The sequence below is a fragment of the Chiloscyllium plagiosum genome, unplaced genomic scaffold (assembly GCF_037043375.1).
Source record: "Chiloscyllium plagiosum isolate Xiang-an unplaced genomic scaffold, Cpla_swu_hap1 HiC_scaffold_33, whole genome shotgun sequence".
Classification (NCBI taxonomy): domain Eukaryota; kingdom Metazoa; phylum Chordata; class Chondrichthyes; order Orectolobiformes; family Hemiscylliidae; genus Chiloscyllium; species Chiloscyllium plagiosum.
In genome coordinates, this window is record NW_028270171.1 from 2,754,213 (window position 1) to 2,767,099 (window position 12,887).

Consider the following 12,887-nt stretch of genomic DNA (forward strand, 5'->3'; position numbering starts at 1 on the left):
ACTCACACATTGCAGCTGCCACTGAATGGCTCAGCTCACCATCAGCTGCATTCAGGAAACTGCAGGTTGAATCCCAGAGTCTCCAGTGTGAGTGTGAGTCTCACTTCCTGCCCGGGACAGAGACTGTCCTGAACCCACATTCCCTGGTCTCCTGGCTGTTCCGATACAGGAACAGTGAGCTGAGTACGGACTCTGGGCTCTGAGCTATGGCTTTCCATCCAAGGCCAATGAATCCAAACAGCTTCCCAGAATCATTAGTGCAATCATCACAAGATAATTCAGCAGTGATTGTTAGAAACAGGGACAGATTAAAATGGAAATATTGACATTTTGATCCTCTGAGTGAGTTGTTCTTTGTGCAGAATCTGGAAGAGAATTTCACAGGAGAGCCTCTGTGTTCCATTATAAGAGTAGTTTTAAACCTATCTTTCCTGTTTCAATGATATTTAAATCTGTAACTGTGACATGTTGTTGAAAGATGGGAATACGTACCTTCGGTATCAGGTGCACTTTCATTCTCCGCTGAGTCTGAAACAGAGGGAACAGGATTTCAGTTTCCAGACAACACATTCCAATATCTGAATGGGTTTCAATGAGCCCCGTCCCACTGCAAATATCCCCACAGTCTTCACTTGGGTAGGGTACAGCTCCAAATATGGGTTGAAGCTGAATAAGTGATCATTACTTAATACATGTAACACCTTTATTCCAAAATTAATGGAGCCTAAAAGCAGGAAGTTAGAAGACAGTATCTTAACATCTGTCAGAGGGAAATTGTTGGAAGTAATTCTTTAAAACAGTACGTTCCGAAAGGTCAGAATAATGCCAGCAGTGTTACTGTGTACATGGAGGATATGCAGCCCATTGTGTCTGCACACCTCTCCAAATGACCAGCATGGCTTCAAGTCCTTCTCCTGCCTTTTCCCATTCACCTCACACATTCTTCTCTATTTTAGTTATCATCCACTGAATGTTTTAGGGCGAGACACCAAAGTCTTGACACGTTTAACAAATTAATTGGAGTGTATTGAGGAAGAACCATGTGCTGTGGATAATGGGGAGGTGCTGGATGTGTTGTTACTGGGATTTTACAGGCAGATGATAAGCTGTAACATCAAAGGTCATTGTGGAAAATAAATGCCCATGATGGGGGATCACATGGTGGTGCAGTGGTTAGCACTGCTGTCTCACAGCATCAGGGACCCATGTTTGATTCGGGCTTTGGGTGACTGTGTGGAGTCTGCACATTTCCCCCATGTCTGCGTGGGTTTCTGCCGGCTGCTCCAGTTCCCTCCCACAGTCCAGTGCTGTGCAGACTTGGAAAATTAGCCGAAGTAAATACAGGGATAGCGTGGGAGCTCTTCAGAGGGTGTGTACAGAACTGATGGACCAAATGGCCTCTTTCTGCACTCTAGGGATTCTATGATCCAATGTCGGACGTATCAATGTCAAACAGGAAAGAGAGGCCCATCATAAATGGGTCATTTCAGGTTGGTATGATGTAATGATGAGTGGTAAGAACAGGGATCAGTGCTGGAACCTGAATTTTTTACAATTTTTAGAAAGAACTTGGATGGAGGGAGGGATGAGATGGTGATGAAATTTGCTGCTGAGTTACAAATGTTTAGGAGAGGGATTTGCAAAATGGATGTGACAAAGGAAGAAAGGGATAAAGGGAGGTTCATGAATGTGCAAAGAGCAGACAAATGGAGCATATTTGGGAAAATCTGAAATCGTCCATTGTGGCAGAAAAAATATGAAAAAAGGACATGATGTCGGTGGTGAGAGATTGCAGAGCTCTGAGCTGCAGAGGGATCTGAGTGTCCGTGTGGATAAATCAAAAAAATGTTGGTGCGGCTGTACAGCAAGCAATTAGGAAAGACGACAGAATGTCCTCCTCATTTATTGTAAGAGAAATTGAACACAAATGTCAGGTTAAATTCCAAAATATATTGGAGAAACTCAGCAGGTCTGGCAGTATCTGTGGAGAGAGAAACAGAGCTAAAGTGTTGAGTCTCGTCTGACTGATCTCCAGAACTCCATTTCCCTCAATTCTATTTCTCTGTCCATAACTGTTGTCAGACCTGCTGAGTTTCTCCAGGAATTTCTATTTGCTGTTTTGTAACCAGCTTGCTCTCCATCCTGCTCCTTGTTCCCTGCCTCCACGTGTATTTGAATCATTTCAATAAAGAGCTTGTTAATCCTCATGGACCCAGCTCCCATACATTAGCCCAGTCAATAACGCCCCACACAGAGAGAGCTACAAACCATCATCTCGTCCTGAAGTGATCACTTTGATTTTCCTTTCACTGCTTTCTTTGGAATCTGAAATCGGAACAGATTTTTGATGATCAAATGGAAAATGAGTGTGAAATATTCACAATTGAAAAGAGTGTCCCTGTTACACGTTGCGTTTTGCTCACACTCACACATTGCAGCAGCCACTGAATGGCTCAGCTCACCATGAGCTGCATTCCCATCACTCGAAGGGCCAGCTCAGGGTTGGATTGGGGTCAGCTCATTTCACCAGGAGACTGTGGGTTCAATCCCAGTGTCTCCAGGGTGAGTGTGAGTTTCTTACTGCCCGGGGCTGAGCCTGTCCCTAAGATGGTTTTTCAGATACAGGAACAGTGAGACAAGCACTGATTCGAGGCTTTGAGCTTTGGCTTTCCATTCTTTGAGCTTTGGAAGCATTAGCAGTGATTGATAGAAACAGGGAGAGATTAAAATAGAAACTTCGATACCATGAGCCTCCGAGTTAATCGTTATTTGTGCAGAATCTCAGAAGAGAATTTCAGTTCCCCAATCCCAGGAGAGCCTCTGGGTCCCATTATCAGAATTGGTTTAAACCTGCCCCATCTGTTTTAATCTATTTAAATCTGTAACTGTAATGTGTTGTTGAAAGATGGGGAAAAGTACCTTTAGTATCAGGCCCACTCTCATTCTCTGCTGAGTCTGAAACAGAGAGAACAGGATTTCAGTTTCCAGACCGCACAATCCGATATCTGAATGGTTTACAATGATCCCCCCCGCACCCCCCAACCCCACCACTGCAAACTGACCCCATACTCATCAATCGGGTAGGGGACAGCTCTTGATATGAGTTGAAGCTGAATATCAGACCATTACTTCGTGAATGTAACTCTACTATTCCAAAATTAATGGATCCTGAGAGCAGAAACTTAGAGGACAGGGTCCTTACATTTGTCAGAGGGAAGTTGTTGGATGCAACTGTTTAAGACGTGAAACCTGGACACTTGGAAAAGGTCAGGATAATCCCAAAAGTGTTACTGCGCACATGGAACGTATCCAGCCCATTGTGTCTGCACACCTCTCCAAAATACCAACATGGCTTCGAGTCCTTCTCCTGCCTTTTCCTATTCGCCTCGCACATTACTGTCTGTTGAAATAATCATCCCTTGAGTGCTTTCGGGAGAGTCAAGGTCTTGAGACAGGGAAATGATGTTTAACAAATTAATTGGAGTGTGTTGAGGGAGAACCGAGTGCTGTGGATAATGGGGAAGTGCTGGATGTGCTGTTACTGGGATTCCAGAGGCAGGTGATAAGCTGCAACCTAAAGGTCTTTGGAACTGAGAAGCTCATGTTAGGGGTGGCACAGTGGGTTGTTGGTTAACACTGCTGTCTCACAGTGCTACGGACCTGGATTTGATTCTGGCCTTGTGTGTCTCTCTGTGTGAAGTATCCACATTCTCCCTGCGTCTGCTTGGGTTTCCACTGGGTGTTCCGTTTTTCTCCCACAGTCCAACGCGGTGTGGGCTAAGTACGGGGTAGGGTGGGATACTGTTCAGACTCAATGGGCGAAGAGACCTCTTTCTTGACACGAGGGATTCTCTGATCCTAGGTAGGAGGTAACATACTGACCTCGATAGACATTTGGCTCAGGAAGTTGAAATATAGTGCCAATGTAAATGGGTCATTTCAGGTTGGTATAATGTAATGATGAGTGGTATACCACAGGGATCAGTGATGGAACCTCAACTTTTCACAATTTTTAGAAACGACTTGGATGGAGGGAGGGATGAGATGGTGATGAAATTTGCTGCTGAGTTAAAAGCGTTTAGGAAAGGGAGTCATGGAATGAACATAACAAAGGAAGTTACAAATCACACAACACCAGGTTATGGTCCAACAGGTTTGTTTGGAAGCACTAGCTTTCAGCATGTTGCTCCTTCATCATTGACACCTGAAGAACAACCACCTGATGAAGGAGCAGTGCTCCGAAAGCTAGTGCTTCCAAATAAACCTGTTGGACTATAACCTGGTGTTGTGTGATTTGTAACTTTGTCCACCCCAGTGCAGCAGGGTTCTGAGATACAGAGGGATCTAAGTGTCGATGTGGATAAATCAAAAAATGATGGTACGATGGTGCAGCAGGTAAATAGGAAAGAGAACACAATGTTCTCGGGAAAGGTGAAGGGAATTGAGCATAAATGTCTGGATAAATACCAAAACTTATTGGAGAAACTCAGCAGGTCTGGTACATTCTGTGGAGCAATAAACAGAGCAGAATGTGTTGAAACCCATCGGAGTGTTCTTAATTATCCCCTTTCCCTCAATTCTATTTCTCTGTCCATAACTGTTGTCAGACCTGATGTGTTTCTCCAGGAATTTCTATTTGCTGTTTTGTAACCAGCTTGTTCTCCATCCTGCTCCTTGTCCCCTGCCTCCACGTGTATTTGAATCATTTCAATAAAGAACTTGTTAATCCTCATGGACCCAGCTCCCATCTATTAGCCCAGTCAATAATGTCCCACACACAGAGAGATCTACAAACCATCATCTCGTCCTGAAGCGATCACTTTGATTTTCTTTTCACCACTTTCTTTGGAATCTGAAATGGAAACGGGTTTTTGAAGATCAAATGGAAAATGAGTGTGAAATGTTCACAATTGAAAAGTGTGTCCCTGTCACATGATGCTTTTTGCTTACACATTGCAGCAGCCACTGAATGGCTCAGCTCACCATCAGCTGCATTCCCATCGCTCAAAGGGCCAGCTCAGGGTTGGATTGGGGTCAGTCATTTCACCAGGAAACTATGGGTTGAATCCCGGAGTCTCCAGGGTGAGGGAGAGGCTCACTTATAGTTTACACTCAGATTTTTAAGGAATGTCTGTAATCCATTTTCTTCTATCTAAAGTCAAACTCCTCACTCCCACTATCCTGAAACCTCTGAATCCTGGAAATCCCTCCCGAACCACACTGGGTGGTCCCAAGACACACTTTAAAATATTTAAAGCTGGAGAAATTCCCAGGACTTGATCAGACAAACCCCAGAACTCAGTGGGATGCTCAGGAAGTAATTGCTGACCCCCTTGCTGGGATATTTGTATCATTGATAGTCACATGTGAGATGCCAGGGGACTGGTGGATGGGTATCGTACTGCCATCGTTTAAAAAAGCTGGTAAGGAAATGCCAGGAATCTATAGACCGGTGAGCCTGATGTGAGTGGTGGGTGAGTTATTGGAGGGGATCCTGAGGGATAGGATTTACATGTATTTGGAAAGGCAGGGACTGATTAGGGATATTCAACGTGGCTCTGTGCGTGGGAAATCATCTCCCACTGTCTTGATTGCGTTTTTTGAAGATGTGACAAAGATGATTGATGAAGACAGAGCGGGAGATGTTGTCTGTATGAAGATCTGTAAGGTGTTCGACAAGGCTCAGTTTGGTAGACTGGTTAGCAAGGTTAGATCACATGGAATACGGGGACAACTTGTCATTTGGATACAGAATTGGATCGAAGGTAGGAGACAGAGTGTGGTGGTGTGGAGCTGCTTTTTGGACTGGAGGCCTGTGAACAGTGGTGTGCCACAAGATCCGGTGCTGGGCTCACTGCTTTGCCTCATTTATATCAATCGTTTGGATGTGAATATAGGAGGTACAGATACTAAATGTGCTGGTGAGACCAAATTGGTGGTGTAGTGTGACGATCCTGTGGTGTATTGCTGAACAAAGGGACCTGGGGGGAGTGAACAGAGTTCCTTGAAATTTGGAGTTGCAGGCAGACAGGATAGTGAAGGCGGCATTTGGTATGCTTGCCTTTATTGGTCAGTGCGTGGAGTGTAGTGATTGGGAGGTCATGTTGTGATTGTACAGGACATTGGTTGGGTCACTTTTGGTATGCTGTGTTCAATTCTGGTCTGCCTTCTAGAGAAAGATGTTGTGAAACTTGAAAGGGTTCAGAAAAGATTTACAAGGATGTGGCCAGGTTTGGAGGGTTTGATCTATAGGGAGAAGCTGAATAGGGTGGGGCTGTTTTCTCTGGATTTTCGGAGGGTGAGGGTTGATGTTATAGAGGTTTATAATAATATGAGGGACATGGATATGTTGAATAGACAAGGTCTTTTCCTCAGAGAAGGGATTCCCAACATAGAGGACATAAGTTTAATGTGAGAGGGAAAAGATGAAAAAGGGACCTAAGGGGCAACTTTTTCACTCAGAGATTGTTACGTGTATGAAATGAGCTGCCAGAGGAGGTGGTGGAGGTTAGTACAATTGCAACATTTCAAAGGCATTTGGATGGGTGCATGAATAGGAAGGGTGTAGGGAGGATATGGACCCAATGCTGGCAAATGGGATATCTGTTGGCATGGATGGGTTGGACCGAAGGGTCTGTTTCTGTGCTGCACATCTCAGTGACTCGAACAGTTTCAAATGAAGAAGGCAGCTTACCACCACTTTCTCACGGGACACCGAGGATTGGCAATAAATACTGGGCCCAGTCTGCGACACCGGTGACCCATGGAGAATATAACGTTAATCCGATAACAAATAAGAATGTCTCGTAATGGTTCATCAATACTGATGAATACCCTCAGTTTGGTGTCATCAACAGGTTTTGAAATTGTCTTTCTGATTCCCCAGTCCAAGTTGTTTCTGTAAATGGTGACCATCAGTGATCCCAGGCACTGATCCCTATTGAATACCACTTCCCACACTCATCCCAGTCTGAGTAATGTGCTTTAAGCCTCACACTGTGCTTCGTAACCAGCTTGCTCTCCATCCTGCTCCTTGTCCCCTGCCTGCACGTGTATTTGAATCATTTCAATAAAGAGCTTGTTAATCCTCATGGACCCAGCTCCCATATATTAGCCCAGTCAATAATGCCCCACATAGAGAGATCTACAAACCATCATCTCGTCCTGAAGTAATCACTTTGATTTTCCTTTCACCGCTTTCATCGGAATCTGAAATGTAAACTAGTTTTTGATGATCAAATGGAAAATGAGTGTGAAATGTTCACAATTGAAAAGTGCGTCCCTGTCACATGTTGCTTTTTGCTCTCACTCTCACATTGCAGCAGCCACTGAATGGCTCAGCTCACCATCAGCTGCATTCCCATCGCTCGAAGGGCCAGCTCAGGGTTGGATTGAGGTCAGCTCATTTCACTTGGAAACTGTGGGTTGAATCCCGGAGTGTCCAGGGTGAGTGTGAGTCTCACTTCCTGCCCGGGGCTGAGATTGTCCTGAAGCTGCACTCTCTGGCCTCCTTGCTCTTCAGGTCCAGGGACAGTGAGCCGAGAACTGAAACTGAGCTCTGAACTTTGCCAAGGCCAATGGATCACCAGGTATGTCCTGTCATCTAAGACCACACAGTACCAGGCCAAATACTGTCCCGTCAGTCGACTCTCAATCATCGGTGAAGTGATGGAAAGTGTCATCAATACTGCTATCAAGCAGCACCTGCTCAGCAATATCCCGCTCAGTGACGCCCAGTTTGGGTTCTGCCAGGGCCACTCAGCTCCTGACCTCAGTTCAGCCTTGGGTCAAACATGGACAAAGAGCTGTATTCCAGAGGGGAGGGGAGAGGGATAGCCTTGACATCAAGGCTGCATTCGACCAAGTGTGGAGCCTGACCAAATTTGGGGGCAATGGGTATTGGGGGCAAACCCTCCAGTGGTTAGAGTACAAGCTGGCACATAGGAAGATGACCGTGGTTGTTGGAGGTCAGTTATCTCAGCTCCAGGACAGATCTGCAGGAGTTCCTCAGGGCAGTGGCCTTGGCCAACCATCTTATGCTGCTTCATGACTGACCATCACAAGGTCAGAAGTGGGAATGTTTGCTAAGGATTGCAGGATATTCGGCCCAATTCATGACTCCTCAGATACTGAAGCAGTGCCTGTACAAATGCAGCAGTTTCTGGACTGTATCCAGGTTTGGGCGACAAGTGGATGCTGACAGTTGCACCACACAAATGATAGGCAATGACCATCTCCAATTGGAGAGAATCCAATCACCGCCCCTTGGCGGCACACGTCAGGAATCTGGTGGAATATTCCCCACTTGGCTGGATGAGTACAGTTCCAAAAATACTCAAGATGCTCGATATCATCCAGGATAAACCAGCCTGGTTGATTGGTACCATATCCACAAACATTCACTTCCTCTATCACCAATGCTCAGTAGCAGCGATGAGTACTCGCTACAAGATGCACTGCAGAAATTCACCAAAGATCCTCAGGCAGCACCTTCTAAACCCATGACCACTTCCATCTAGAGGCACAAGGGGAGCAGTTACATGGCAACACCACCCTCTGTATATTCCCCTTCAATCCACTCACCACCCTGACTTGGATATATATCGCCGTTCCTTCAGTGTCATTGGCTCAAAACCCCGGATTCCCTCCCTGAGGACATTTGGATCTATCTCCAGCATATGGACAGCAGCGGTTCATAAAGGCAGCTCACCCACACCTTCTCAAGGGCTGACTGGGGATGGGCAATAACTGCTAGCCCAGCCAGGGACACACATGGCCCCTGAGAGAATAATAAGAAGATTCAAGAAGGTAAAAATCCAAACACATCTCCACTGTTAATGCAATTGTCAATAGATTAATCAGCAATTGTGTGGTAGATATAGGGACAGGTTAAAATAGAAATATAGACCCCTTGAGTGACTCGCTTGTTATGAAGAATCATGAACAGAAAGAAGAGAATTTCAGTTCCCCAATCCTAGGAAAGTCATTGCGTCTTGAGCTTGAAATTGCTTCTCCTGAGAATTTGATTCAATTTTCCCCTCAGCCTCCACACGCACAAACTGAGCTCTCGTCTAAAGTATAGTTCACACTCACACCGTGATTCCTAGCTTTGGATTACGCAATTGTTCACTCACTGGAATTGTGGTTGTTTCTGTTCCACTTTGCAATCTCATCCGATCCTGAAACAGAAAGAAGAGAGTAAGTGTTGTCCACTGAAGATTATATTTGAAAGAGAAAGATTTGAGAACTGATGACATCATTGATTACACAGTAATTGGGGGGAAAGGGGCAGGGAGTGAGGGATTGTGTATGTCCCACACTGACCCCATGCTGACCTCTCCTGGGTGATGGGACCGGTTTGGTTTGGACTTTGTTCCTGAGACATCACCTCAGGGTTCAAATAATCCAGGATCTCAATCCAGAACCTGGACTGGATCTGGAGGCGCCGTCCGGGTGTGCACTGGGATTGGATTGGAATCAAGTAGCAGCAGACACGAACCCCATTTGGAAGAAACAGTGACCAGTCAGACTGTGGTCTCTGGTTAATTCCTGACTCGGGATGATGTGATACTGAAATCTCTGTGAGGTACCTGCTGTCTCTGCAGAGTGACTCTCCTTCTAGGAGGATCAGGGATAGTATGAAGAGAATTTCAGTTCCCCAATCCAAGGACAGTCTCTGTGTCCCATTATCAGAATTATTTGAAAAGCTCTTGTTTTAATGATATTTACATCTGTAACTGTGACATGTTGTTGAAAGATGGGGATAAATACCTTTAATATCAGGCTCACTCTCATTCTCCGCTGAGTCTGAAATAGAGGGAACAGGATTTCAGCTTCCAGAGCACACATTCTGAGACCTGAATGGTTTTCAATGATTCCCTCCCACTGTAAACCCTCCCCCCTCATTCAGCACCCGGGCAGGGGACATCTCCAAAATCGAGCTTCAGTTGGAAATGCACACAGGTTTTCGAGGAGAGAGGCAGGCCATTCAATCCAGGACTCTCAGCTGGGATTGACCTTCTACACAATTTGCTTTAAACCCTCTTCATCCTTGTTTTCCCCAGTTTGTGTGCTTTTCCAGCTTTTTATTAAATCTGTTGATATCATTGACCTCAGTCGCTCTCTCTGATCATTCTCAGAATAAACACATTTCTCTGAATTCTGTCTTGCATTTATTACACAAAGTGTTGTATTTGGTGTTTCCACAGATATCAAGCCCCTGTCACCATATTAAGGTGTAATTTGTTGGTTGAGTCCTCAGTCAGGTCACACTTTAGTCCTCAGTCCTTCAGGAAGGGCTCATGCCCGAAACGTCAATTCTCCTGCTCCTTGGATGCTGCCTGACCTGCTGCGCTTTTCCAGCAACACATTTTCAGCTCTGATCTCCAGCATCTGCAGTCCTCACTTTCTCCTTCTGTTCGATAGAACAAAGCCAATCGCACAACTGGTTTGTAGATCCTTCCTTTCACTTTCAATGAAACTTTCCTGTCAAATAATGTTCCCCGTAATCTCCCCCGAATCCTCCAGACCAGACTGAACCCATTGTTTAACTTTCATTCCCTGCTGCCATCTCATGCAACCACAGGCCCCAATGACATGAAGCTGTTGATTTAGTGCCAGTCTGCTCCCAGAATCTTCATTCTGAACCTCTTTCCTCGGCTTAAACTGAACGTCCATCAATTGTGCCGTCGGTTTCCTGATTGTCATCGCCCTGTCACCCGGAGCTTGCCTCCTCTTCTCCAGATGTTCACATGTTCCCCTCATCCCTACCATACAGCTCCATCGGCTGGGCAGCTGGTTTGTTATGGAAAGTGAGGCCAATAGCATGGGTTCAATTACCCCACCAAATGAGGTGACCAAGTAGGTCCCTCCCTCTCAGTGTCTCCAACTGCCTCTGATATGTTGACTCTCAGGTTAAAGCACCTCCAGTCGTGTCTTTGTAATGAGCGAGTAGTCCTTGGAGCCTCTAAAATTATGTCAATTTCTCCAGTGATATAATCTCACAAGTTACTGCAATATGAAGTTCATCCCTTGTCTCTGGCCCCTCTTAAATTTTGAAATTCCACCCAGTTTCTGACACCAATTCTTTTTTCTCCAAATGGTGATCTACAGTGATCTGTGCATTGATCCCTGAGAAACACCACTTCCCACATTTCTCCCAAATCTGTGTAAATCGCTTTCACCCCACTCCACTCTGTGTTTGCTGTTTTGCAACTATCCTGCTCCTTGTCCCCTGCCTCCACGTGTATTTGAATCATTTCAATAAAGAGCTTGTTAATCCTCATGGACCCAGCTCCCATATATTAGCCCAGTCAATAATGTCCCACACAGAGAGATCTACAAACCATCATCTCGTCCTGAAGCGATCACTTTGATTTTCCTTTCACTGCTTTCTTTGGAATCTGAAATGGAAACGGGTTTTTGATGATCAAATGGAAAATGAGTGTGAAATGTTCACAAATGAAAAGTGTGTCCCTGTCACATGTTGCTTTTTGCTCACACTCACACATTGCAGCAGCCACTGAATGGCTCAGCTCACCATGAGCCACATTCCCATCACTGGGAAACTGCAGGTTGAACCCCATAGTCTCCAGTGTGAGTGTTAGTCTCACTCCCTGCCCGGGACAGAGACTGTCCTGAACCCACATTCCCTGGTCTCCTGGCTGTCCCGATACAGGAACAGTGAGCTGAGTACGGACTCTGGGCTCTGAGCTATGGCTTTCCATCCAAGGCCAATGAATCCAAACAGCTTCCCAGAATCATTAGCGCAATCATCACAAGATAATTCAGCAGGGATTGTTAGAAACAGGGACAGATTAAAATGGAAATATCAATACCTCGAGCCTCTGAGTGACTTGTTCTTTGTGCAGAATCTGGAATAGAAAAAAACAGATTTTCAGTTTCCCAATCTCAGTACAGCCTCTGTGTTCCATTATCAGAACAGTTTTAAAACTGTCCCTCCTGTTTTAATGATATTTAAATCTGTAATGGTGATGTGTTATTGAAAGATGGGGATAAATACCTTTAGTATCAGGTGCACTCTCATTCTCCGCTGAGTCTGAAACAGAGGGAACAGGATTTCAGCTTCCAGAGCACATGCTCTGATATCCAAATGCTTTGCAATGATCCCCCTCCCACTGTAAACCCTCCCCCCTCACTCAGCACTTGGGCTGGGGACACTATGAGAATCGAGCTTTAGTTGGAAATGCACATAGTATTTCGAGGCGAGAGGCAGGTCATTCAATCCAATACTGTCTGCTGGGATTTACCTGCGACACAATTTCCTTTAAACACTCCAGCAACACATTTTCAGCTCTGATCTCCAGCATCTGCAGTCCTCACTTTCTCCTTCTGTTCGATAGAACAAAGCCAATTTCACAACTGGTTTGTAGATCCTTCCTTTCACTTTCAATGAAACTTTCCTGTCAAATAATGTTCCCGGTAATCTCCCCCGAATCCTCCAGACCAGACTGAACCCATTGTTTAACTTTCATTTCCTGCTTCCATCTCATGGCAACACAGGCCCCAATGACATGAAGCTGTTGATTTAGTGCCAGTCTGCTCCCAGAATCTTCAATCTGAACCTCTTTCCTCAGCTCAAACTGACTGTCTATCATGTGTGCCGTCGGTTTCCTCACTATCATCGCCCTGTCACCCAGAGCTTGCCTCCTCTTCTCCAGATGTTCACATGTTCCCCTCATTCCTACTATACAGCTCCATCTTTTGGGCAGCTGGTTTGTGATGGAAAGTGATGCCAACAGCATGGGTTCAATTCCTCCACCAGCTGAGGTGACCAAGTAGGTTCGTCCCTCTCAATGTCTCCAACTGCCTTTGGTACGTTGACTCTCAGGTTAAATCACCTCGAGCCTTCTGTCTCTAATCAGAGG

General features: G+C 45.4%; 1 protein-coding gene across 6 annotated transcripts in view; it reads right to left on the bottom strand.

The window, feature by feature from the left end:
* LOC122542090 (uncharacterized) overlaps nt 1–12,887 on the bottom strand; it is a 164,394-nt gene that overhangs the window by 57,481 nt on the left and 94,026 nt on the right. For 2 of the 6 annotated variants that reach the window (XM_087978196.1, XM_087978195.1), the window contains 10 exons: nt 12,023–12,058; nt 11,838–11,873; nt 11,346–11,402; nt 9,772–9,807; nt 9,135–9,179; nt 7,153–7,209; nt 4,796–4,852; nt 2,920–2,955; nt 2,269–2,325; nt 493–528 (listed from right to left, as the gene is read on the bottom strand). The exons of 1 other annotated variant lie outside the window; for it this stretch is intronic. In XM_087978196.1, coding sequence (XP_087834322.1) covers nt 493–528; nt 2,269–2,325; nt 2,920–2,955; nt 4,796–4,852; nt 7,153–7,209; nt 9,135–9,179; nt 9,772–9,807; nt 11,346–11,402; nt 11,838–11,873; nt 12,023–12,058 — 453 coding nt within the window. The remainder of the gene's footprint in view (nt 1–492; nt 529–2,268; nt 2,326–2,919; nt 2,956–4,795; nt 4,853–7,152; nt 7,210–9,134; nt 9,180–9,771; nt 9,808–11,345; nt 11,403–11,837; nt 11,874–12,022; nt 12,059–12,887) is intronic. 3 more of the 6 variants (XM_087978200.1, XM_087978201.1, XM_087978198.1) reach the window with 3 other exon arrangements.